The 26882-nt window shown below is 45.3% G+C and overlaps 1 protein-coding gene across 1 annotated transcript in view; it reads left to right on the top strand.

Moving 5' to 3' along the window:
- The first annotated feature begins 22228 nt into the window (after positions 1-22228).
- Positions 22229-26882, top strand: part of LOC147081950 (DNA repair endonuclease XPF-like) — a 36003-nt gene continuing 31349 nt past the window's right edge. The window contains exon 1 of the mRNA XM_085980576.1: positions 22229-22492. Within this exon, the coding sequence (XP_085836702.1) occupies positions 22319-22492 (174 nt within the window). The 5' untranslated portion in view covers positions 22229-22318. The remainder of the gene's footprint in view (positions 22493-26882) is intronic.

Genomic DNA, 26882 nt, shown 5'->3' with positions numbered 1-26882 from the left:
GAGAAATGGCAACCTGGAACTATTTGCACATGACTAGGACCGCTGATGTATACCGTGGACATTGGTGAAAGCATAATAAGGCGCCATGTTGACCAGATCATAGAGTCATTCGAAAAGGGACAACCTACTCCACAACTCTATACGCCTAATGATGAAGCAGAGATACCCATAGTATCTACCTCCGATCCGGTGATACTGGAATCAGATGAACCCGACACTGGCATTCAAGCCGAATCGACCTTGCCAAAAGAACCTACTACACCACCGAAAACTACTACACCACCGAGGCATTATCCGGACCGAGTCAGGAAGCCTCCAGAGAGACTGAATCTGTGAACTGTGGTACATGAAGTTGTGTATATATGTTATTATTTTATGTTAATGGGGAATATATACTGTTAAGCTAAAAAGGGAGGATTGTGGTGTATGTAACCGTTCCACCTTTAAGAGAGCTATTTTAAGAGTTGCACTACTTTATCTTGGCTGCTGTATACTGTAATACCGGTGGTGACCACACCGGTATATAAGTGCTGTGTAATGATTTATTGGGCAGTTCCGCCCTGACCTTCGACTAGTAAAAACCTGTTAAAGTTTACTCTTGTGGTCTGTGTAGTAATTCTCAATATAACACACAGACTTAACACCACCCAGGAGTAAAAATTGGCTCCGTTGTGTTCTCTCCCACTAATGGAAAAGCTGCCCTACAACCAGCACCAGAGAAATACCACCAGGGGAGCACCATCACGATGGGACATCTAATTTGGGGTGGACAGCCCACTGGCTCTATTTAAACGAGGCACAGGCCAAGAAACGGCTCCAGACTCTTCGCTGTCAGAATGTGCGACTGGCCGACAAACTCCATCGGTCAGCCACCCAAAAGGTAAAATCTACCCCTCGAGTCCATGGGAGGAGGAAGCTCTCCAAATTCTGAGCAGATGCCCAGGAGAACCTCCAGGAGAGGGTAAGGTTGGACATTAACTGACAGTGGAATGTTGTTTCAGGCAGGGTAAAGCGCATCAGAACTCCACTCGGTTTCATGTGTTTTCTCAAAGATTGCTATGCCCTTACACGCAGCAACTAGTTCTTCAAGGGGCAATGTCTAAACAAGCTTCTTTATCTTTCACTTCATAGGGAGTGCCTTGTAGGAAGAGGCCAGACACAGCCATGACCACTCAGGCAGTTCCAAACCTGGATCAGCTATTCCTGTCACTTCTCACCAACATTATGACATCTTACTTAAGCAAGCACCAACACAGAGACACTTGTGAGGAATTACTTTCTGAGTCAGAAGGATTGTCACCAGCTGAAACACCAATAAGAATGCGGACCTGGGAGTGGAAGGAAGGAAGTGGGCCATTCTTCCACGGGTGTGGGGGGGGGGGGAGACAACTGCCATCAGCTGAGGAGCCAGGGGAAGCAGATCTCAGCAGCCCAGTCTTCAAAAGAGCAATGATTAGGGAGAAATATGGAAACAAGGAAAAAAAGAAAGGCTTGAATTTATATAGCGCCTTTCACGACCGCCGGACATCCCAAAGCGTTTTACAGCCAATGAAGTACTTTTGAAGTGTAGTCACTGTTGTAATGTAGGAAACACGGCAACCAATTTACGCACAGCAAACTCAACAACAACTTGTATTTATGTAGCACCTTTAATGTAGTAAAATGTCCCAAGGCGCTTCACAGCGGTATTATAAGACAAAAAAATAAATGACACCGAGCCACATAAGGAGAAATTTAGGGCAGGTGACCAAAAGCTTGTTCAAAGAGATAGGTTTTAAGGAGCATCTTAAAGGAGGAGGAGTGAGGGGTAGAGAGGCGGAGAGGTTTAGGCAGGGAATTCCAGAGCTTAGGGCTGAGGCAACAGAGGGCACGGCCACCAATGGTTGAGTGATTATAATCAGGGATGCTCAAGAGGGCAGAATTAGAGGAGCGCAGATATCTTGGGGGGTTGTGGGGCTGGAGGAAATTACAGAGATGGGAGGAGTGAGACCATGGAGGAAATTGAAAACGAGGATGAGAATTTTGAAATCAAAGCATTGCTTAACCGGGAGCCAATGTAGGTCAGCGGGCACAGGGGTAATGGATGACCGGGACTTGGTGCGAGTTAGGACACGGGCAGCCGAGTTTTGGATGACCAGAAGTTTACGTGGGGTAGAATGTGGGAGGCCAGCCAGGAGTGCATTGGAATAGTCAAGTTTAGAGGTAACAAAGGCATGGATGAGGGTTTCAGCAGCGGATGAGCTGAAGCAAGTGCGGAGACGGGCGGTGTTATGGAGGTGGAAATAAGCGGTCTTAGTTATGCCGTGGACATGTGGTTGGAAGCTCATTCCTGGGTCAAATATGACACCAAGGTTGCAAACAGTGTGGTCCAGCCTCAGACAGATGTTAGGGAGAGGGATGGAGTCAGTGGCTAGGGAACGGAGTTTGTGGCGGGGACCGAAACCAATGGCTTTGGTCTTCTCAATATTTAATTGGAGAGAATTTCTGCTCATCCAGACCTGGATCTCGGACAAGCAGTCTGACAATTTAGAGACTGTGGAGGGGTCGAGAGAAGCGGTGGTGAGGTAGAGCTGGGTGTCATCAGCGTACATGTGGAAACTGACACTGTGTTTTCGCATGATGTCGCCAAGGGGAAGCATGAAGATGAGAAATAGGAGGGGGCCAAGGATAGATCCTTGGGGGACACCAGAGGTAATGATGCAGGAGCAGGAAGAGAAGCCATTGCAGGTGATTCTCTGGCTATGATTAGATAGATGAGAATGGAACCAGGCGAGTGCAGTCCCATCCAGCTGGACGACAGTGGAGAGGCGTTGGAGAAGGATGGAGTGGTCAACCATGTGAAAGGCTGCGGACAAGTCAAGAAGGACGAGGAGAGATAGTTTACTCTCACAAACAGCAACGTGATAAAGACCAGATAATCTGTTTCAGTGATGTTGATTGAGGGATAAATATTGGCCAGGACACCGGGGATAACTCCCCAGCTCTTCTTCGAAATAGTACCATGAGACCTTTCACATTCACCTGAGAGAGTAGACAAGGCCTTGATTTAACATCTCGTCTGAAAGACGGCACCTCTGACAGTGCAGCACTCCGTCAGTACTTCACTGGAGTGTCAACCTAGATTTTTGTGTTCAAGTCTCTGGAGTGGGACTTGAACCCACAACCTTTTGTCTCAGAGGTGAAGCAATTGTGCCTTCTAAATTCAATACAGTACCACATCTGTTTGCTTTTAAAATGGTTATATTGGGGTAATTTGCACCTTCATCGTATTGGCGGTAATCTGGCGGAATGCGTTGCCCACCCATTATAGAACCTGTCCAACCTTCAAAGCATTGACATCAATGGGATGAAATCGGGTGAATTCTATAACGGGCGGATAGTCTGTTCTTTCCTGATTATTGCCCATGAAGAGAAAAATTTACCCCATCATGTTTAACTTTACCTGGTTGCAATGGAAAGGTATATTTCTAGATATGTTTTTATTTGGTGTACCACATTGTAATGATCAATAACATGTCATTCCATAGTGGACACTAAGTGGAGCCGTAGAGCTGTGTAGAGCTGTATATAGCTGTATGTATAAGACTACACTACCCAGCTGTATGTATATTAAGACTACATTACCCATGAGGCACTAGGCTACCCACAAGGCAACAGTCAAGATGGCAGCCTGCACACAGGAGCACACATGCTGCATCTCTACAGATACTGTACCTAGAGAATGTGTACTGAATAAATGACTAGCTAGAAGCTAGCTGTGTTCATAATAAGAATGTCTAGTTATTAATGAACATAAGATGGTACCAGGGTGGTGAAGATCTGCTGAAAATTGTGAAAAGCGACATGGAGAATTTGAAGCCACCAGAGCGTTTGAAACTCACAGAAAAAATTGACTACAATTGGCAGACTTTTAAACAGCAATTTGAACTCTACATTGCAGCCATCGGATTCGGTACGAAGCCAGACGCAAGGAAGATAGCGTTGCTGCTTACGGTTGCAGGCCCACAGGTGATAGAGGTATTTAATACATTTGTATTTAATCCAGAGGAGAACAGAGAAAAATGAGAAATTGTGCTAAAAAAATTTGATGCACATTGCTCTCCCAAAAAGAATGAGACGTATGAAAGATACATCTTCCGTTCTCGGACACAGCAACAAAATGAGACATTTGATAGCTTTATAACTGATCTGAAACTGAAAGCACAGACATGTAATTTCTCTGAGCTGAAATCATCCATGATTCGTGACCAGATTGTGTTTGGTATTCATGATAAAAAAGTCAGGGAACATCTGTTGAGAGAAACCGAATTAAATTTGGAAAATGCGGTGAAAATATGCCAAGCCAGCGAGTTAGCTCGAAAGCACGCAAAGACTTTCAGTGAAATCAATAATGATGCGATTGTAATGAGTGATAATGCTGCTGTCGGTGCTGTGTCCTACAAGGGGAAGAAACGTGGGCAGAACAGAAATGAAAAGCAATCAGAGGATTAAATTTTTAATTGTAAACGCTGTGGTTACAAACACCAGTTAAGACAATGCCCAGCGTTTGGAAAAATGTGCACAAAGTGTAATGGAAAGAATCACTTTGCCAAACAATGCTTTTCAAAAGTAAAAACTAAGAAAGGGCAACGAGTTAATGTAATTGAGGACACTGATTTAAGTGAGACATTTTTTGTACGAATGGTGTCATGTGACAATATCAAAAAGGATACAGAAAATGTGCAGCCCTCAGAAATGGACAATGCTGAACATAAAGTTAATGCAGTAAAAGAGGACAAATGGATGATCCCACTGCAGGTAAATGGAGCATTAGTTACCTTGAAACTAGACACTGGGGAAAAAGCAAACTTAATCAGTATGAGTGACATTAACAATATGAAAGAAAAGCCCAAAATACAGAAAAAGTCAGTACTACTGAAGGACTATAATGGACAGAAAATAGATAGCTTAGGTGTATGCAGACTTAAAGTGACAGTCAAAGACAAAGTGCATCATCTCATGTTTTCTGTTGTGGCTGAAAGACTTGATTCGATACTAGGTGACAAAGCTTGTGAGGACTTAGAACTGGTCAAGAGAGTCTACCGTATAAACTGTGCCATCAGCAGACCAGATGACTCAGGTGATGAAGCAGAGAGCCCATCAAGGATGAAAAGGCCAAAGGGTATCCATGTCTTCAAAAAGCCTAGTTTCTCCAAGAAGAAAGAAAAAGACTTTAAGGTCAAAGAGAAGCCAAAGGAAGAAAAGCACAAAGAGGAAAAACACAAGGAGAAAAAGTCCAAAGATATAACCACAGCAGATGTTGTTAAGCAGTGGAAAGAGAAAAAGAAAAAGAAGAAGCCTGCACCAGAGCAGGAAGCAGTTCCGGTGGATACTCCTTCTTCCCTCAGGCCAATCTTTGGTGTTCCATTAGCCGAGGCTGCTGAGAGGACTATGCTGTATGATGGGATCCAGCTGCCAGCAGTTTTTTGAGAGTGCATTGACTACATTGAGAGTTATGGTACGAAGAGTGAAGGAAACACTGAAACCCTCTCCAAGCAAAGATCGCAAGGAGACCTCGATCTATACAAGAGCAGATTGATGACAATGCCGCAACTGCATCTTGTCATTCACCGCCAGAACAATCTCATGAAGACACATCAGACTTACCCGTGTTGAGAAGATCCACACGTGAAGTAAAAAAGCCTGATAGACTTAATCTTTGAGTACAATGTAAAGCTTTGAAAATGTGTTGACTGTTTTGAAAATGTTTATGTTTATAGAGCACTAACAAAAGTGTTACTGATATTATCTTTATTGTTTTCTTGAAAGTTGATTGATATTGATTTTGTTAAACCTCAAAGAAAGGGGGATGTAATGATCAATAACATGTCATTCCATAGTGGACACTAGGTGGAGCCATAGAGCTGTGTAGAGCTGTATATAGCTGTATGTATAAGACTACACTACCCAGCTGTATATATATTAAGACTACATTACCCATGAGGCACTAGGCTACCCACAAGGCAACAGTCAAGATGGCAGCCTGCACACAGGAGCACACATGCTGCATCTCAACAGATACTGTACCTAGAGAACGTGTATTGAATAAATGACTAGCTAGAAGCTAGCTGTGTTCATAATAAGAATGTCTAGTTATTAATGAACATAAGACACATGACATTCCTGGGCACACCATATGCAATACTGAGGTACTGTTTTCCTCTTCCCCTTAACCCTACTGGTTATATATGAAAGAGAAGCTCTTCTTTTCTCAATTGGCTTGCGAGTATAATTCTTGAAACTCACACCAGCCATTTCTCAAATTTCTTTTCATCCAATTCAGAAAATAATTATATTAAAATGCAACTATGCAGCAAATCAGATGCAAACAATAAGAATACTAGTCTTATATAGTACCGCAGTCCGTCAAAAATGCTAACATTTACTGGATGCAATAAAGGCTACAGAACTTGTTCCCAGTTGTTCCCTGTAGGAGTCTGAGGCATGTACTGTCCTGACTTTTGGCATTTTAGGTTCAATGTTTCAGAAGAATGCAAAAAAGAATGAACTACTGATCTTAGCAAATAAATGATGCTGGTAATTCCACTGTCTACTGCCTAATCATTTTGGAAGGAAAATGCTGACAATTACAATTAGTTGTGAATTACAGAATGTCATGCTAGGCTTCCTCTTAACAACTTACCTGATTTTCCACCTAATGAACATGAAATTTGTACATTAGAGCTTAGAGATGCTTCTTCTGATTAATTCATGCCAAGTTCAGAAGGTTTACACGATTGCTCTCTGTTTCGTTCAGCTGAGTGCTGTTGATACCTTGATTGTACTTACATGTTGGTTTGTTATAAACTCACTTGTTGTATGTGACACCATGGATTGGAGCCTATCACCCCCCATTAGCGGGTTAGCAAGCCATAGAGTGGAATAGCTGCTCGCCAATGTCAATTCGCTGCTAAACCTACTGTGATTTCCTCATTTGCTATGAGTGTGGGCTTGGAGCGATAATCCCGCTCCCGATAGGGTTACCACTTCTGGAAGGGCAGGAAATACAGCTCTGGTGCAACCTTTAAAAGGGTGCAGCCAGTTAAAGGAGAGTATCACTTTCTGAGCAGCAGGAAGGAGAACAGCAGCCATGTCTAAAACAGGAGCAGCAGCAGCAGCATCCTCCAGATTCTCAGATGCATCTCTGGAGCTGTTGCTGGCTGAAGTGAGGGCCATAAGAGGCAGAGAGCTGGGTACGGAAGGCAGGAAGCCCCAAAAGACGGTGGTGCAGGGTTGCTGCAGGGAGGTGGTGGAGGCAGGCAGTGCAGCCTCACACTGCCCTAAGACCTGCCACACAGTGCAGGAAGAGGTTCAATGACCCCATAAGGGTGGCCAAGATAAGTCAAGGCACTGGTGCCAATGCACATCCTCTACCACTCATGCAGCTTCACTCAGCTCCTTACCTCTCATACTCTTTTTCTTTCAGCATCTCGGTGTCGGGGGATTCACTGATACAAAGGGCAAACACTCAAGCACCCTCTATACTTAAAACCATTCTGGTAACTCACGTTGTCTGCCTCAATGCTACAGCTAGGCCATTGCTTGGGCATTACAGGGGTAACATAGATAGAAACATAGAAGATAGGAGCAGGAGTAGGCCATTCGGCCCCTTGAGCCTGCTCCACCATTCAATGAGATCATGGCTGATCATCCAAACTCAGTAGCCTGTCCCTGCGTTCTCCCCATATCCCTTGATCCCTTTAGCCTTAAGAAATATATCTAACTCCTTCTTGAATATATTTAATGAATTAGCCTCAACTGCCTTCTGTGGTAGAGAATTCCACAGGTTCACCACTCTCTGGGTGAAGAAATTCCTCCTCATCTCTGTCCTAAATGGCTTACCCCTTATCTTTAGACTGTGACCCCTGGTTCTGGACTCCCCCGCCATCGGGAACATCCTTCCTGCATCTAGTCTGTCTAGTCCTGTTAGAATTTTATAAGTTTCAATGAGATCCCCTCTCATTCTTCTAAACTCCAGCAAGTATAAGCCCAATCGACCCAATCTCTCCTCATACGTCATTCCTGCCATCCCAGGTATCAGTCTGGTGAATCTTCGCTGCATTCCCTCCATGGCAAGAACATCCTTCCTCAGATAAGGTGACCAAAACTGCACACAATACTCAAGGTGTGGTCTCACCAAGGCCCTGTACAACTGCAGCAAGACATCCTTGTTCCTGTACTTGAATCCTCTCGCTACGAAGACGTACCATTTGCCTTCTTAACCACCTGCTGCACATGCATGCTTACCTTCAGCGACTGGTGCACAAGGACACCCAGGTCTCGTTGCACTTCCCTTTTCCCCAATCTATTGCCATTCAGATAATAATCTGCCTTCCTGTTTTTGCCACCAAAGTGGATAACCTTGCATTTATCCACATTATACTGCATTTGCCATACATCTGCCCAATCACCCAACCTGTCCAAATCATACTGGAGTTTCTCAGCATCCTCCTCACAGCACACACGCCCACCTAGCTTTGTGTCGTCTGCAAACTTGGAGATATTACATCTAGTTCCCTCGTCTAGATCATTAATGTAGTGTCCGTGTGTTGATAAAGACACTGAAGACAAGTCTGGGGGGGGTTCTAACGGATATACACAATATACAGGCTTATATAGCCCGAGTGGCAATTACCGGCATTACAGCACACCTGGAACTCTTAAAGGCACATACACCACAATTCCTCCCCTTTTAGCTAACCGGTACATCATATTTTAAGTAATTATTAATTATATATGTTATAAGCAAAATAATATACATTACTGTAGTTAATTAATTATAAGTTAGTCTCTCAGGAGGCTTCCTGACTCGGTCCGGATAACGCCTCGGGGGTGTAGTAGTTTCTGGTGGTGTAGTAGGTTCTTCTGGCAAGGCTGATTCGGCTTGAATGCCAGTGTCGGGTTCATCGGGTTCCAGTATCACCAGATCGGAGGTAGATATGGGTATCTCTACTTCATCGTTAGATGTATAGAGTTGTGGTGTAGGTTGTCCCTTTTCGGATGACTTTATGATTTGGTCAGCATGGTGCCTTATTATGCTTTCTCCGATGTCCACGGTATACATCAGTGCTCCTAGTCGTGTGCAGATAGTTCCAGGCTGCCATTTCTCGGTACGGTAGTCCTGGGCCAAAACCTGTTGACCTATCTGGAAGGCCCTAGTTGGCCTTTCATTCATGCCTTGAAACTGTCAGTTCTCCACGTCCCTTCTGATGTTGGGCTTGACCAAATCCAGCTGGCATCTTAGGTTTCTATTGAAGAACATCATGGCGGGGAGTTTGGTTGGTAACCATATGTGTTGCATTCCTGTATGCGAATAAGAAGTTATCCACCTTGTGCTGAAGTTTTATGTCTTCATTACCCATGGCCTTTATGGCCTTCTTGAAGGTCTGGACAAAGCTTTCAGCCAATCCATTGGTGGCGGGATGGTATGGGCCGGACATGTATTGCTTAACCCCATTGTTTTTTAAGAACTTTCTGACTTCTTCGGACACAAATTGCGGTCTATTATCAGAACATATCTGTTCAGGCAGCCCATTCCTGGCAAATATGGTCCTTAATACTGTGATGGTTTTTTCCGTGGTGGTGGAGGACATCTTTATTACCTCCGGCCACTTGGAGTGTGCATAAACCGCAATTAAGAACATTGAGTCCATTAATGGACCAGCAAAGTCGATGTGCACCCTTTGCCAGGGAGATGAGGGCCACTCCCATGGATGTAGAGGGGCTTGTGGTGGAGCGTTTTGGACCTTCTGGCATCCTAGGCAGCTCTTGGTCATTTCTTCGATGTCTCCATCGATACCTGGCCACCATACAAACGCCCTAGCTAGGTTCTTCATTTTCACTCCACCCAGATGCCCCTCGTGAAGCTCCTTTAGCACTTTATCCTGGAGTTTGGGTGGAATCACCACTCTGGATCCACACATCAAGGTCCCTCGGCACACTGACAGCTGTTCTCTTCTTTGCGAGAATGCTGGCAACAGTGGTTCGCCATGTGCTGGCCATCCCTTCACTGTTAAATCGTAGACCCGTGAGAGAGTCGGGTCATTTCTCGTCTCCCTTTCAATGGCAGAATTTGTCACTGGTAGACATTCCACTATGGTAGAGTGGAACATCTCTACTGGGTCTACTGTAGGTGCCTCTTCTACCGTTGGCAACGGTAGGCGCGATAAACCGTCAGCATTCCCATGCTGTTTTGACCCTTTGTATTCTATGTTGTATTGGTGTGCCCCTAGAAAAAGGGACCACCTCTGTAGCCTTTGCGCTGTCATAATGGGAACACCTTTTTTAGGGTTGAATATGGAGATGAGGGGTTGATGGTCAGTCAACAAGGTAAATTTTTGTCCGTGTAGGTAATGGTTGAATTTCTTCACTCCCCATACCAGGCTGAGTGTTTCCCTGTCGATTTGGGCATAGTTACGCTCAGCTGAGTTTAATGAGCGTGACGCAAAAGCTATCGGCCGTTCTGAGCCATCAGGGAATTTATGGGATAATACTGCTCCTATGCCATAAGGGGATGCATCGCACGCCAGTCTGATTGGCAGTGATGGGTTGTAATGAGCCAAAACTTCTTCGGATGTGATTAAGGCCTAGAAATTCCCTTGGGTTTGCGCCCATTTAGGGGCGCAAGAGTGGGTTGCGCCGGAAGTTTCGTCGCCGCTGAAATTAGGTGGGCCTTTAAATCGGCGTAAGCCGGTAGCGCTGCACCGGCACCGATGACGTCATCGGTGTGCGCAGCGCCCCGGTACCGCCCGAAACCACGCCGATCCCCATCTTCAGTAGCGGCCGCCTCTTCTCTGGCGGCCGCTAACAACGTTTTGAAAACCTGGCCGTGCTGCAGCCTTAGAGGCGCTATTTAAAGCGGAGGTGCGGCCGGCCGCTTTTTCGGCGGCCGCCTGCCCGCACCTCCTTCCCCGGCCTCCTCCACGCGCCCCCCCCCCCCCCCCGCGGCATTGCCGGCTGGTTTCCGTGGAGCCCGGCACTTCGCCGTTGTGCCGGGCTCTTTTGCCGGCACTTTCAACGGGGCTCCGGCCGTTGCAGGCACCTCCCCCTTAAGAGAAGGGGGAGGCCTGCAGTACAGCAGCCTGCCGCTCCGCATCGGGTGGCGCAGCGGGACCGGCAGCGCTGAAATTCACTTTCAGCACCCCAAGCGGGGCGGGCACACCCTGTACCAGCGCCCGCTTCCGCTTTGGGGCGCTGAAAGTGAATTTGGGGCGGGCACAACTGGCTCGGCGGCGGGCGCTAAATTTCCGGCGCAAACGTGCTGGCGGGGCGTCACCGAATTTATAGGCCTAAGTCTTTGCATTTATGGAATGCACGTTTACAGTCTTCGTTCCATTTCCAAATCACTCCTGTTTGTAGAAGTACATTAAGAGGGTGTAGAAGAGTGGATAAGTTCGGTAAAAATTTATGATAGTAATTTATTAATCCCAGGAACGACTTTAATTGTGAAACATTTTCAGGTGCTGGGGCTTTTATAACCACTTCAATTTTTTCAGGTGACTTATGCAACCCTTCTTCATTAATTATGTGGCCACAATATGATATCTGATTTTGGAAAAATTCGCACTTGGGGCGATTCGCTCGTAGGCCCCGTTCTTTCAGCCTAGTGAGCACCTGCTCCAAATTGGCAAGGTGCTCATTGTCGTTTTCTCCTGTTATAAGGATGTCGTCTAGGTAGCATTGAGTCCCCGGAATCCCTTGCAGGACTTGCTCCATAGCTCTTTGCCAGATAGCTGGAGCTGATGCTACTCCAAAAACCAGTCGATTGTACTGGTACAGGCCTTTGTGTGTGTTTATCGTGAGATACTTTTTAGAGGCCTCCTCAACCTCCATCTGTAGATATGCCTGTGCCAAGTCAATTTTGGTGAAACGTTTCCCTCCGGATAGTGAGGCGAAAATATCTTCTATCTTCGGAAGAGGATACTGTACTGTGTGAAGGACCGGGTTTACAGTCACCTTTAAGTCACCACAGATGCGAATTTTTCTCTGTTCTTCAGATTTATCTTTATTCAATGCTTTTTTCATGACTGGAACGATGGGTGTTGCCCATTCGCTCCAATCTATTTTGGATAATACGCCTGCTTTTTCCAAATTCTCCAGCTCTGCCTCGACTGCTGGACGTATTGCGTATGGCACCGGTCTTGCCTTAAAAAATTTGGGAATTGCTGCATCTTCCACTTTTATTGAGGCGGTGATGCCTTTCAAGGTTCCTAGTTTCTCTTGAAACACTTCTTTGGCGTTGGCCAAGATGTCTTTTAATCGTTCAGGTATGATGTCATCATTGTTTTTTTCCTTACTGGTCACCGTCAGTGCCTGAATGGAGTGCCAGTCTAAACGTATCTTCCTGATCCATTCACGTCCCAACAACGGTGGACCACCATCTTGTAGAATGTATAAATACAACTTTTGTATTTCTTTGCCGTTGTATACAACAGGCACCCTTATTTTTCCTTTGGGGTATACTTTCTGCCCCGTATATGTTTTTAAGATAATGGATGTGTCTTTTAGAGGTATATGCGAAAATAGCCTCTCGTAATCCCGTTGATTTATTACGGTTAGGGCTGATCCTGTATCTAGCTCCATTTTAACTGGGGACCCTGCTATTGTGAGGGTAACCCAAATGGTTTGGTAATCATCTTTGGCAAGTACATTATGTAATTTGAGACAGCTTAGTCTCTTGTTTTCGAAGTCGCTATCGCTCTTCTGGTCTTCGGAGCTACTGTCCGTCATCATTTGTACCTTCCTGTACTTTTCTTTATTGATTTTTTTTTTTCTGTCAGTGGATTTATTTTGTCCAGATCGGCATACCTGTGCAATGTGTCCAATCTTTCCGCATTGCCTGCATGCTTTTTCCTTGAACCAGCAGTCCCTCTGGTTATGGGTGGATCTGCCGCAGCGATAACATCTTTCGAAACCCTGTGTCATTTCATGGGTGCCGAAGTCCTGTGTCTTTTGTTGTATCTCTGCAGCTCCTTTTGCTGCTGTTTCGTATGATACAGCCATACTGAAAGCTTTGTCCAATGTTAAATCTTTTTCAGAAAGCAGTCTTTTTTGTGTTCCTTCACTTAAGAGACCGCAAACGAATTTGTCTCGAAGATAATCTGATAGTCCTGCCCCGAATTGGCAGTACTTTGATAGCTTTCTTAATTCGGTTAGGTAATCAGCGTTACTTTCATTCTTGTGTTGATTTCTCTTGAAGAACTTGAATCGTTCCGCTATCAGCAGTGGTGTTGGGTTTAAGTGCTCCTGCAGGGTATCAACAATTTCTTTAAAATTCTTGTCCTTTGGTTTGGTTGGAGTGATTAAATTTCGTAACAGCCCGTATGTCTTTGCGCCCATTAAGTTCAAAAGTACTGAAGCTTTTTTTTCATCTTCTATTCCATTTGCAGTGCAATATACCTCTACTCTTTCCACGTATGTGGTCCAATCCTCTATTTCGCTATCAAAAGCATCAATATTACCAGACTTAGGCATTTCAGAAAAGATATGGCGCTTCCCGCGCTTTTTTTTTTCTTTTCTGTAGCAAAGATATGGCGCTTCCCGCGCTTTCCCGCCGCTGCTGCCGATAACAACGCTGTTTACTGCGGTTTCCGTTCTCTTTTTTTTAAATTTACTGTTGGAGACTCGTTCCCGCCGGAGGTCTGAACGCTGACCTGCTTGCCGCGCCGGCCGTCTCCCGAGTGCTCCCTCCCAGTCCGTTATTGCTTGCCTCCGATTTCGCTGCCTGTCTCAGCTGTAGAGCCAGCCGCTGGAGCCCCAGCCTGACGCCCAGGAAGGATTAGCGCAGTACCTGCCACCAGCTTGGCCAGCTGGTGAAACCACAGCTTCTCTTGAGTCTTCTGGACGCCCGAGGAATCGATGTCCTTGAGGTGCTGCCAAATTGCAGGTAAGTCCGTTTCCACTTCGTCGCCACTGTAGTGTCCGTGTGTTGATAAAGACACTGAAGACAGGAGTTGGTTCATAGGTATTTACTAAGCAAAGTCTGGGGGGGGTTCTAACGGATATACACAATATACAGGCTTATATAGCCCGAGTGGCAATTACCGGCATTACAGCACACCTGGGGCTCTTAAAGGCACATACACCACAATTAATATATATTGTGAATAGCTGGGGTCCTAGCACCGATCCCTGCGGTACCCCACTAGTCACTGCCTGCCTCTCGGAAAAAGAGCTGTTTATTCCAACTCTTTGCTTCCTGTCTGCCAGCCAGTTCTCTATCCAAGTCAGTACCTTGCCCCCAATCCCATGTGCTTTAACTTTACACGCTAATCTCTTATGCGGGACCTTATCGAAAGCCTTCTGAAAGTCCAAATACACCACATCCGCTGGTTCTCCCTTATCTATTCTACCAGTTACATCCTCAAAAAATTCCAGTAGATTAGTCAAGCACAATTTACCTTTTGTAAATCCTGTCACTGTTTTCCAAGTGCTCTGCTATTACATCTTTTATAATAGACTCCAGCATTTTCCCCACTACTGATGTCAGGCTTACCAGTCTATAATTCCCCGTTTTCTCTCTACCACCTTTTTTGAATAGTGGGGTAACATTAGCTACCCTCCAATCCATGAGAACTGTTCCAGAATCTATAGAATTTTGGAAGATGACCAGCAATGCACTACTATTTCTAGGGCCACTTCCTTAAGTACCCTAGGATGTAGATTATCAGGCCCTGGAGATTTATCAGCCTTCAATCCCATCAATTTCCTTAACACCATTTCCCTACAAATACTGATTTCATTCAGTTCCTCCCTCTCATTAGACCCTATGTTCCCCGACATCTCTGGGAGGTTATTTGTGCCCTCCTTTGTGAAGACAGAACCAAAGTATGTATTTAATTGGTCTGCCATTTCATTGTTCCCCATTATAAATTCCCCAGATTCTGACTGCAAGGGACCTATGCTTGACTTCACCAATCTTTTGCTCTTCACATATCTATAGAAGCTTTTACAATCAGTTTTTATGTTCCCTGAAAGCTTACTCTCATACTCTATTTCCCCCCTCTTAATTAATCCCTTTGTCCTCCTTTGCTGAATCCTAAACTGCTCCCAATCCTCAGGTTTGCTGCTTTTTCTGATCAATTTATATGTCCTCTCCTTGGATCTTATGCTATCCCTAATTTCCCTTGTTAGCCAAGGTTGAGTCACCTTTTTTGTTTTATTTTTATGCCAAATAGGGATGAACAAATTCTGTAGTTCATCCATGCGATCTTTAAATGTTTGCCATTGCCTATCCACCATTAACCCTTTAACTAACATTCCCCAATCCATCCTACCCAACTCGCGCCTCATACCATCGTAGTTTCCTTTATTTAAATTCAGGACCCTAGTCTCTGAGTCAAATACTTCACTCTCCATCTTAATGAAGAATTCTATCATATTATGATCGCTCCACCCCAAGGGGCCTTGCACAACAAGATTGCTAATTAATCCTTTCTCATTACATAATACCCAGTCTAAGATGGCCTGATCTCTAGTTGGTTCCTCGACATATTGGTCCAGGAAATCATCCCGTATACACTCCAGGAATTCCTCCTCCACAATATTGTTACTAATTTGGTTAGCCCAATCTATATGTAGATTAAAGTCACCCATGATAACTGCTGTGCCCTTATTGCACACGTCTCTAATTTCCGAATTGTTGCCAAATTGGGACCAAAATGGCATCTGAGCAGCGCGCACACACATCTGGTGAGGATGGCAACACTGATTTGATGCCAGCGCTGCCAATTTCATTGTCATCGCTGGAGCTAACGCCCTCTCTTAACCTCGCACAGCTGAACATGCATTTAGTAGCAGGAAGAATCCCCACCAGTGCTATTTAAAGGGATCATCATCAATTTTCAGGTAACTTGCTTTTTGATTTCAATTGCTCTGTGTGAGTTTGTGGAAGTGTTCGACGTTTTCTAGAGTTATTAAAAGTTGGTGAAGTGACAGGGAGTGGTGCTGCAAGTGGAGAAGGCCTTGCTTCTGATTTCAAGGGTTCTGGTCAGACCACTTGCTCCCATCATGAGTGCTCTAGTTGTCACCCCCCTTGGCCTGCAGCATGACAATGAGATGGAACAGAGGCAGCGAAGAAGAGGACAAGCTGCTCACAGAGGGAGGAGGGGGAGTGAGAGAAGGGTTCTCGGGGAGGAGGAATTTATTCACTCAGAGGGTTGTGAATCTTTGGAATTCTCTACCCTAAAGGGCTGTGGATGCTGAATCGTTGAGTATATTCAAGGATGAGATACAGTAGATAGATTTTGGACTCTAGGGGAATCAAGGGATATGGGGAACGGGTGGGAAAGTGGAGTTGAGGTTGAAGATCAGCCATGATCTTATTGAATGGCAAAGCAGGCTCGAAGGGTCGTATGGACCTTCTGAAAAACTCCCCCCGTTGTTTCCCAGGGGTTTAAAAAGCCATAACGGCAACTCTATGAATAAAAATAAGCATTTTATTCAGAATGTCTTACGAGTTTCTTAAGCTCCATATGTTATTTTTAACAGTAAATTTGCCACCGCGGGGCAAAGTTCATGATAGTGACTCAAACCAACCTCATAAGCGTTTTGGAGTGATTTGATTGAATGGTTCCTGCTACTTGTCCATTAGGCATTGGTATATCCTTCTGCTTGCTAATTGAGATTGGTCCCTTTCAAAGCAAAATTGAGTAATTTGATTGCTCACTATTCTTCTCCTTATTCTCAATCAGAGTTTAAAATAAATCAGAAAAAGGAGGTTTATGACAAATGTCAGGTACAGAACACAATCGGAAATACAGAGAGAGCAGAGGGAAATTGAAAAAGGATATAAGAAAGGCAAAGAGAGAGTATGATAAAAGATTAGCAGGTAACATAAAAGAGAACTCAAAATTCTTTTATAAACATATAAAAAGTAAAATATAGTTAAGGGAATGCTGAGGATGATTATGGACAAAAAAGGAAACCATCTTGAGGAGGCAGAGGGCATGACTGAGGTACTGAAGGCAGCGAATTCAGAGGAGAGAAGTCAGGGGGAGCTGACCTGGAGATTGATATCACTAAGAATGAGGAGTCACTCGGTGCAGAGGCTGAGTGAGGAAAGGAGGGAGGATATTTCAGTGACAAACTCGGGTTGGGCTTGGGAGGGGATACAAAATGAGGATTTAAGAAAAGCGAGCAGGGTGGAATCCTTGAAGAATGAGAAAGTACCAGAGGAGTAGGGGGAAGACCAAGGTGTGATTTGCTGATAATGGCCACACCTCTGCTACAGTGGATTGTGTGTAGCAGGTTGTGGAAAGTATAGTCAGGTCGGGGAGACATCAGTAAAGGGCAAGGTGTCACCAAACATGAGACAAGTTTCAGTCAAAGCCAGGACGTCAACATGATCATCCATAATAGGATTGTGGATGGCAAGGTTCGCGAGTGAACGGACATTTTGGAGGGAAATGCGGAGAGAGGCAGGGGGAATTAGTTCAATGGGGCAGCGGCAGGTGATGTGAACTGGATATGAAGGGATTTGTCAAGTTTAGCTCCCAGTGGGCTCGCTGGGTGAGAAGGTTGGTGGGAGAGGAGCATGGGGCATTTGGGTTGGTCCTCATATAGAAAGCAGTTCCTTATACGGTTGCTCCTGTGGACACTTTGGAGAATGCCAAGAGGGGCACATAGGGTAATTGTGGGCTTATGCAAGGAGGATTCAAGCCTGGGATGCTGGCAGGAGTGTAGGAAGGCAGATGAGTAGTGATGAGTTGGGGTAGGGATGGGGGATATAATGGGGAAGTAATGTAAGGTGACATGATTAGATCACAAGAAGGGGAGGAGACAATAGTGAAGACCTCAAAATGGGCCTAGAGAAAAAAAGAAACATAAGAACATAAGAACTAGGAGCAGGTGTAGACCATACGGCCCCTTGAGCCTGCTCCGCCATTCAATAAGATCATGGCTGATCATTGCCCCCAACTCCACTTTTCCGCCTGATCCGCATATCCCTTGGTTCCCCTAGAGTCCAAAAATCTATCAATCTCAGTCTTGAATACACTCAATGATTCAGCTTCCACAGCCCTTTGGGGTAGAGAATTCCAAAGATTCACAACCCTCTGAGTGAAGAAATTCCTCCTCATCTCAGTCTAAAAATGGCCGACCCCTTATCCTGAGACTATGCCCCCTAGTTCTAGACTCTCCAACTAGGGGAAACAACCTTTCAGCATCTACCCTGTCAATCCCCCTCAGAATCTTATATGTTTCAAGGGACATAGATAGAAGTAATAGGCTCAGGTTTGGAGTGGCAGCCAAAATGAGAAAGCAGATGGACACAGAGGTAATTCAGGTTACATAGGCATGGCAGAGATTAAGAGAGACATATCTTGGTCATTAACAGAGGACAAGGAGAAGAGTCCAAAGTTAAATATTGGGAAGACCAAAGTCATTGTTTTTGGTCCCCGCCACAAACTCCGTTCCCTAGCAACTGACTCCATCCCTTTCCCTAGCATCTGTCTGAGGCTGAACCACACTGTTCACAACCTTGGTGTCATATTTGACCCTCAAATTAGCTTACGACCACATATCCACACTATAACTAAGATCGCTTATTTCCACCTCCGTAACATCACCCTTCTCTGCCCCTGCCTCAGCTCATCTGCTGCTGAAACCTCATCCATGCCTTTGTTACCTCTAGACTTGACTATTCCAATGCACTCCTGACCGGCCTCCCACGTTCTACCCTACATAAACTTGAGGTCATCCAAAACTTGGCTGCCCGTATCCTAACTCGCACCAAGTCCTGTTCACCCATCACCCCTGTGCTCGCTGACCTACATTGGCTCTCGGATAAGCAGCGCCTCGATTTTAAAATTCTCATCTTTGTTTTCAAATCCCTCCATGGCCTCGCCCCCTCCCTATCTCTGTAATCTCCTCCAGCCCCACAACCCCCTGAGATATCTGCGCTCCTCTAATTCTGCGCTCTTGAGCATCCCTGATTATAATTGCTCAACCATTGGTGGCTGGGCCTTCTGTTGCCTAGGCCCTAAACTCTGGAATTCCATGCCTAAACCTCTCTACCTCTCTTTCCTCCTTTAAGATGCTCCTTAAAACCTACTTATCTGCCCTAATTTCTCCTTATGTGGCTCGGTGTCAAATTTTGTTTTATGACACTCCTGTGAAGTGCCTTGGAAAGTTTTACTACGTTAGAGACGATATATAAATATAAGTTGTTGTTGTTGTTAAAGTGAGGTCCTGTGATGGAATGAAGTTGACTTGTAGACATGGTGGAGTCAGCTTGGAGCGCCCAGGAGCCATTGTCCATGTTCAGAGGTTGTGGTGCCAGGAGCTGTTCGAAGGACAGAGTGTCATCAGGCGCATTGCTGGAGGTTGTCCAGTTGAAGCAGAGGGCCGAGGAGGAGTGGAAAGTCCAATATGAGCTGTCCAAGAGTAATCCAGGTGCCCAGCAGAGGTGTATAGTGGTCTCATGTGTTAGCCGTATGCAGCAACAGATACAAGCAGAGGATTGAGGAAAATTGGGATTGAAACTGCAGACCAAGATCAGTGAAGTCCAGGGAACCAGGGGAGGGCGAGAGGTAAATCCATTGGAATCAGTGCAGATGTGGGAGCTGGTCTGAGGAACAGCTGTAGGGAAGAAATGGGGAGCACACAAGATCGGGAACAGCAGCAGGAGCTTAAGAAGCCCAGTTCAGCGAAGGGTGATAGAAGAATTCTGAAGGATGAGTGGAGTCAGCAGTCATGGGAAGCAAATGGGTAGCAGCAAAGCAGAGTTGATTCAGCAGCATGGGAGCAGAATCCAGAGCAGGATTGGAACCATTGGAACGGATCAGAGCTAGCTCAACGTAGAGTGCAAAATGCCAGTGTAGGAGCAAAATAAATACTGAGCCTACAGAAGCAGATGAAGGACTGGAATAGAGGCAGCCCAGCAGAGAATATAGTCGCAGTAGAAAGTGGTGGTGCAGATGGCGGTCATAGTAAAGCCCAGAAGGCACCAGAGAAATGGAATTCAGCCCAAGGAAAAGCAGATTTCTGTCCAAGACCCAATACATCAGCAGAGTAAAGCTGAGAAGCCAGCACTGCAGTAAAGTACAGTCCTGAAACTCAAGTGAATAAAAATTGGCTTCAGAGTTGCCACCCATCCAGTTTTGGATCAGACAATTTTGAATGGGATGTCCCAACATTTCTAAAAGAACCTCTAAAAGTCTTTTATTTTAATGCAGATTGATTTTTTTCTACTCATTTCTGCAATGTTGAAACATTAGGTACTGAGGTTATTAAGGTTTTCAGTGAATTTCTATTATCAGCAAAGTAAACCCCTGAGACCTACGATCCTGCCCCTTCCCTACTCACTGCCAGGTTTGGACTGGAAAATTAAATTGGTTGCAAATTCATGGCTATTGGAGCTTGGAAGTGTGACCAAGTGAAGACCTCATTACCTGCCAGGCTAGCAACAATTCTAGTGAGCTACAAACCTTTGCATTAGATGCAATGTCCTAAAAATTGTAAATGGTTTCTGTGCCCTTCCCTTTGCATATCGCTTTGTTACATAGATTTGTGCTCATTAAACCTCACCCCTTGTACTGCAGATATGCAACTTCAATATCAATAAATTCTGGGATCCACAATCCAAATGAGCACTTTCTTGTCAATGTGAAGTGGTTTGGGATCTGCACCCATCCAAAAATGGTAGTACAGTATAACTCAGGAAACTTCTGAGCACTCTAACGCTCGTAGGGTTAAATGTAAGAAGTCACACAACACCAGGTTATAGTCCAACAGTTTTATTTGAAATCACAAGCTTTCGGAGCGCTGCTCCTTCATCAGGTGAAGTGGAGAGATGCATAAAGACACAACTTATATAGTCAGAGAATAATGCCAGATGATTACAGGTAATCTTTCTAACTGCCATTTATCACACCTCGGCAGAGAGATAATCACAGCAATCAAAGGTGTGAATGGTGTCCAAACAGGTTAGTCAGGAAAACATTACATCAAAGAACAATGAGGTGGGGTCACAAGGGGTCAAATGTTGCAGATGCTGGGGTCTGTATGAAAAACAAAAAACAGACAAAATTTTTTTTTGTTGTTGCTGGAAATCACAGCAGGTCCGGCCACATCTGTTTATTAAAAAAATGTTTTTTTCTCCCCCTGTTTTCTTTCAACATTTTTATTTATTAATTATAAAAATATCATATATGGGGGAAAAAAGGCTGACTGACAGTCGCAAATCATGTAAGGAAGATGTTTGCTTTCTAATCAGCATCCGAAGGCGGTGTGTTGCAAGGATGGACGTGTCGGGGCGAACGATGGCGGGAGTGTGCAGGCAGGACGTTTGTATGTGGGAGGTCATATGATGCGGCCGGACCTGCTGTGATTTCCAGCAAAAAAAAATGTTTTTTTGTCTGTTTTTTGTTTCTCATACAGACCCCAGCATCTGCAACATTTGACCCCTTGTGACCCCACCTCATTGTTCTTTGATGTAATGTTTTCCTGACTAACCTGTTTGGACACCATTCACACCTTTGATCGCTGTGATTATCTCTCTGCCGAGGTGTGATAAATGGCAATTAGAAAGATTACCTGTAATCATCTGGCATTATTCTCTGACTATATAAGCTGTGTCTTTATGCATCTCTCCACTTCACCTGACGAAGGAGCAGCGCTCCGAAAGCTTGTGATTTCAAATAAAACTGTTGGACTATAACCTGGTGTTGTGTGACTTCTTACATTTGTCCACCCCAGTCCAACTCCGGCATCTTCACACCATGGCTCGTAGGGTTGCCAGCTCTGATTGGACATATTTCTGGAGGATTCATCACATGACCTCCCACATACAAACGCCCTGCCTGCACACTCCCGCCATCGTTCGCCTGACACGTCCATCCTTGCAACACACCGCCTTCGGATGCTGATTAGAAAGCAAACATCTTCCTTACATGATTCGCGACTGTCAGTCAGCCTTTTTTCCCCATATATGATATTTTTATAATTAATAAATAAAAATGTTGAAAGAAAACGGGGGGAGAAAAAAACATTTTTTAAATACCCCTATGATTTTTCTCCCTGATTGCTCACAGAGGATTAATCTTCAATTCCTGGAGACTCCAAGACAATCCAGGAGGGTTGGCAACCCTAGTCTGACGGGGATTTGCAGCGGTACCTGAACACAAGGAGACGTGTGTATACATCGTTCGGGCTGCAGTTGGCGCTGCGGCCGGAGGCCAGTTGCTGAAGCGCACAGCGAGGAGAGGAGTTGGGGGAGGGTTCCCTGTGCGGGCGGATTCCGCTCCTCGACCTCCCGAAAGCCGGGAGCGCTGCCGCTGTCATGACCCCGCTGCTAGAGCACGAGAGCCAGATCTTTCTGGATTTATTCCATGAAGATGGGCTCGTCATCGCGGCGAAGGGGATGGGGATAGACCGGATTCTGCTGAACTTCCTCAAGTTGTACTGCGACCCCGGCAACCTGGTCCTTGTGCTCAACACTAATGTGGCGGAGGAGGTAAGTGGAGCAGCGCGGGCGCTCGGTGTGAGCTTTGCTCGCCGCCTGTCACATCCCCCACCGCCTGCTGCTCTCCGATCTTGTCAGACTGGGGGACGAGCGTGTGGGCGAGAACATCGCAGACACCTGCAAGAGTCGACAGGGCTGTAATGTCATCTCACTGACGCGTTTCACCATTGGAAAGGGGAGGAGCATTAAGCATTTGGCCCAGTTTTAAATCAGGGTGCTATTATTGGATGGGGGGGGCAATCCCTCGGCCCTGGCCACGTTTTGCAGTTCTGTAGTTGGGAGGTAGATACTGTCTTCACAAGATAAATATGGACGAGAAAGGGCATTCGACTCATCTTGCCTCGCCCTTCCAGAAAAACCCTATAGTCCTTTCCATTCGCTAGTCTTGCATTTGTTTGTTTTTTTAAACTCTTGTTTAGTTTGATATAACTATCTGAATCCAGCCTATTCCATGCTGTTTCCTATCTTATCCTTTGTAAGGTCACCTCAGACCCCTCCTTTCAAAGCCCAAGTAGGCACAGCCCCTCCTCATAACGTAGTCCATTGATGCCAGAGATCAACTGCATAGCTCATTAAACTGTCTCAAGATCCTGAATATCTCGCTTGTGTCTTGGTGACTGGAACTGGCTAAGTAGTCGGGGCCAAAAATTGCGGTCAGCGCGTACCTCCGAGCCTACCTGATGGCGGCCCTCCTGCGAAAACTTGTGGTCTGGCATTGTGTAATGGTCCAGGGACGCAGCCTGTGCGTAATTTAATTCCTAATTAGCTTCATTCCACCAACTTCACAAATTTAATTTTGCTGATAATTTTATTGACATAATTAAAACTCAAATCTTTGCATAAATAAGAAAAACTCATTTGATACAGTTAAACTATATGATTTTCGAGATGAAAATGTTTAAATCATGCCTGCGGTATCGCCTTACGCTAATGCAAACGGGCCCTGCGTCTGTTTGCATCAACCGTAACATTTCTGTACACAATTGCTGGGCAGTTGGTGGGCAAGTAGCCCAACTCTGCGCCAGCAATAGCTTTTTCCTGGGCCATGCGGATGGTCTGTCAACGCATACATTGACAGACCGCAAGTTCAGGATTTAGCACATGCCCATATGGTGGATTTCAAAGGAATACTCGGAGTACTCTGCCATATCCACCGCAAAGTCCGGGCCAAGGTGTAGTCTGACCAGAGTACAATTTGGTATGACTTACTCTTAAGTACTCAAGGTGTACTCTTTTGGATATGAACAAATAAACTGTAAATTAACAAAAATACATTAAAGGAAACTTAATAAATTTAAATTAAAATTCCATTACCGGTGGTGATAATGCACTGCAGTCCCTGCGGTGCCCACCGGTTGCGGAAGGCCTCGAGCATGCCGGCGGACGCCCGGGCGTGAACGTGGCCGCGGAAGAGAGGCAGACAGTCGGGCCGAACGACCCCCTCCACTGCCTGCTGCCTGGACCAGTTGATGGTCACTTTAGCCAGGCCCAGGAGCAGTCCTATGAGGAGTTCCCCGATCTGCCCACTCCCCTCCACACCGGGTGACCAAGGATCAGGAGCGTGGGACTGAAGTGCAGCCAAAAATCGAGGAGCAGCCCCTTCAAATAATGGAATAGGGGCTGCAACCTCTCACATTCGATATATACATGGAACACGGACTCATCCAGGCCACAGAAAAAGCAGGCAGCCTGGGAGTCCGTGAACCTACTTAAAATTTTATTGCACGGGACTGCTCTGCAACACCCTCCAGGCCAAGTCCTCAATAGAAAAAGGGAGGACTCCTGCATAGAGAGCCCTCCATTGGGGCCTCCGCCAAACGGCAAGATGGTGTGCCAAGGCGTCTGGACAGCAGATGAGGATGGCAAAATGGAGGGTGTGCAAGAGCAGCCCGTACAGGAAACCCCTCCGCGCAGAATGAAAAGGCGCATAGGGGATTTCCCGGAGACGGTTCAAGTTGTGAGGGGTTGTACTCAAGGTGTAGTCTGACCAGAGTACTATTTGAGACTGACTTCCTCTGACTTGTACTAAATAGCTCAGCTGTCTATTTGCGTCGTTGATTGCTGCTCCACAGTGATTGGACGGGCTGATCCCCTCGCTCTCTTTCAGCTTCACTCCTAGAAGTCTAGCAGCATTCGTTGTGTGTCATCCAGTTTTCTTCCTATGACAGTAATTTAGACTTGTCCATATTAAGTTTTGTCCGTCGTTGTTCTATTCGCTTACATATTGGCCTGGATTTTGCAGTTAGCGGCGAACAAACGGCGCTCGCGTTCATTTCACTTGCTCACAGTCGCATTTACACTACGACTGGTGGTAATTAGAAATCCAAGACAGCACAGCACCTTCTCCAGGGGATCTGGGACCTGTGTGAACAGAGCAAGTAATGGTGTGTCTCCTTAACCAATCAGATAGAAGAATCCTCACTGAGACACACAGGGCGGAATCTTACCTGGAAGGCCAAAATCAAGGCGGGACTGCTGGTTTTCGGGTTCCAGTCCCACCCCCAGCGTTGTCTGACGAGCTGACACTATTTTCCCCTGATTGGCTTTGTTAAGCCCGCCAATTAAGGGAAAGCTGGTGTCAGATGACGTCAGTTGATGATTCATCTGCCAGTTTTCTTAAAGGCATATGCATCACACTTGTTTGACAGATAATTTGACAGCATTGAGGTGCTGTCAAACACTGACAATCACTGTCCAAAGGTGAGGCCTTGCACCCAGGCTCTCCAATTACTCTCTCCTTAGGATAAAACAGATGGCAGCTGCAGCTGAGATTGCAGAAGCCATCTGTCACTTCTCCCGATCAGATGAGCCTACACAAACACTTCATAGCTTGTCACCTGCAGAAACATCTAAACACATTAAAAATTACTTTCATAACTTTTCCTTACTTCTGATACTCACCAGTGTCCTCTTGAATCCTTTAAACCACTTCTGCAGCTGTCATATATACACAAAAATTATAGTAGACCCACATTACGCCTCACTTATCCTGGCGGGGTTCCCCGACATCGGGAAGCCCACAGCAGCAGTCGATAAATGAGAAAAAGCCTGTTAACAGGCAGTTAAGTGGCTGTAATCCTCTTCCCGCCTCTAGGAGTCAGGACTCTGCCCAAATCGGGGACCCGACTCCTGGGAAGATTGGTTGGAGCGGGTTTGGGACCCGCTCCCATTTTTTGGGATTTTCCCAGCTGACCCGCCTCCTCAGGGCTGGTAAAATCCAGCCCGCAGAGTCTAAACCAGGAAGTGTAAGTTAGTGTATTTAATTCAATACCAAATCATGTACAGAAAGCGAAATATAGAGAGGGAAAGAAAGATAGGATTAAGAGAGAGAGATAAAAGAGACAGAAAGAAAAAGTTAAAAAAATTATTTACATTTTTTAAAATCTCCAACAATACAGTAATTAAAATCTGAAGGAATGAGACTCCACATTTTTAAAAGTAAATTTTCAGTGCCAGAGAGGATGTTTGGCAATAATTAAGACTTACCACGCTGTGAAAAATTCACTTGCACTTGAATGGACAAGTCCTCACTTTTCTGGCCTGTTTAGTGGGTGAGTACAGCAGCTTCTCGCCCTTCATCTGTTTCAGTGCCGAGTCTCTCGGTGAGATACTGTTACATCGAGGCTTCTGGAGGAGCATGGCAACTCGGGCGGCAACTTCCTGATCTCCACGTTTAACTGCGCATGAGCGGACCCTGGACGTTGCTGTGATTTACGCCATAATAGCAGTGACGCTGATAGCCTCGCCGTTATTCTTATCGCAAAATCAGGGCCAACGGTTTTGGCAGTTTTTTGTTCCTGAGCTGTGCCTTCAGATTTAACTGCTCCTCCTGCTTTCTGTCTGATGAAAACCATGCATCAGTCTTTGTGAAAAAGTGTTCGAAAACATGTTTTTTTTTAAATATAAAACAAAGTTACATAAATTGCACCAAGCATATATTTTTTGTGACATGATGAAAATAACACATTGATTTTCTGCAGACAAAAAGAGTTGCTGATTTTTTTGAATATTCTGGCCTTTTAAGTGTTTGGTAGTTCCTGCTTGTATCTGTCCCTCAGCTACCACTTAAAAGTGTTCATTCAGGAGAGGAAGAGCTCAGTGTTATTTTTGCAGTGTGACATAGTAATATTATGTGCAAGTAGCATGACATCTTTATTATGCAATTTCATTGTGTTTAGAGATGAAAAAAATCTCTAGGCAATTACGATTCTCCAAAGTAAAATATTTTGGACTGCAGTGAATTGTCCTCTCATTTATGTAGCAGTTAGTAAGTGGCAATGAGCTAAGTCAGATGAACTAGACAAGAGAATGGGGAATTGATGTCTGTATGTCAGTAATTATTTTTGAATAACACACTTGCAAGTGCTTTAGCATGGAGGGG

The sequence above is a fragment of the Somniosus microcephalus genome, unplaced genomic scaffold (assembly GCF_052327205.1).
Source record: "Somniosus microcephalus isolate GS21.2 unplaced genomic scaffold, FLI_Smic_1.0 scaffold275, whole genome shotgun sequence".
Taxonomy (NCBI): Eukaryota; Metazoa; Chordata; class Chondrichthyes; order Squaliformes; family Somniosidae; genus Somniosus; species Somniosus microcephalus.
Note: the sequence above shows the minus strand (reverse complement) of the source record. Positions and strands in the feature narration are given on the sequence as shown.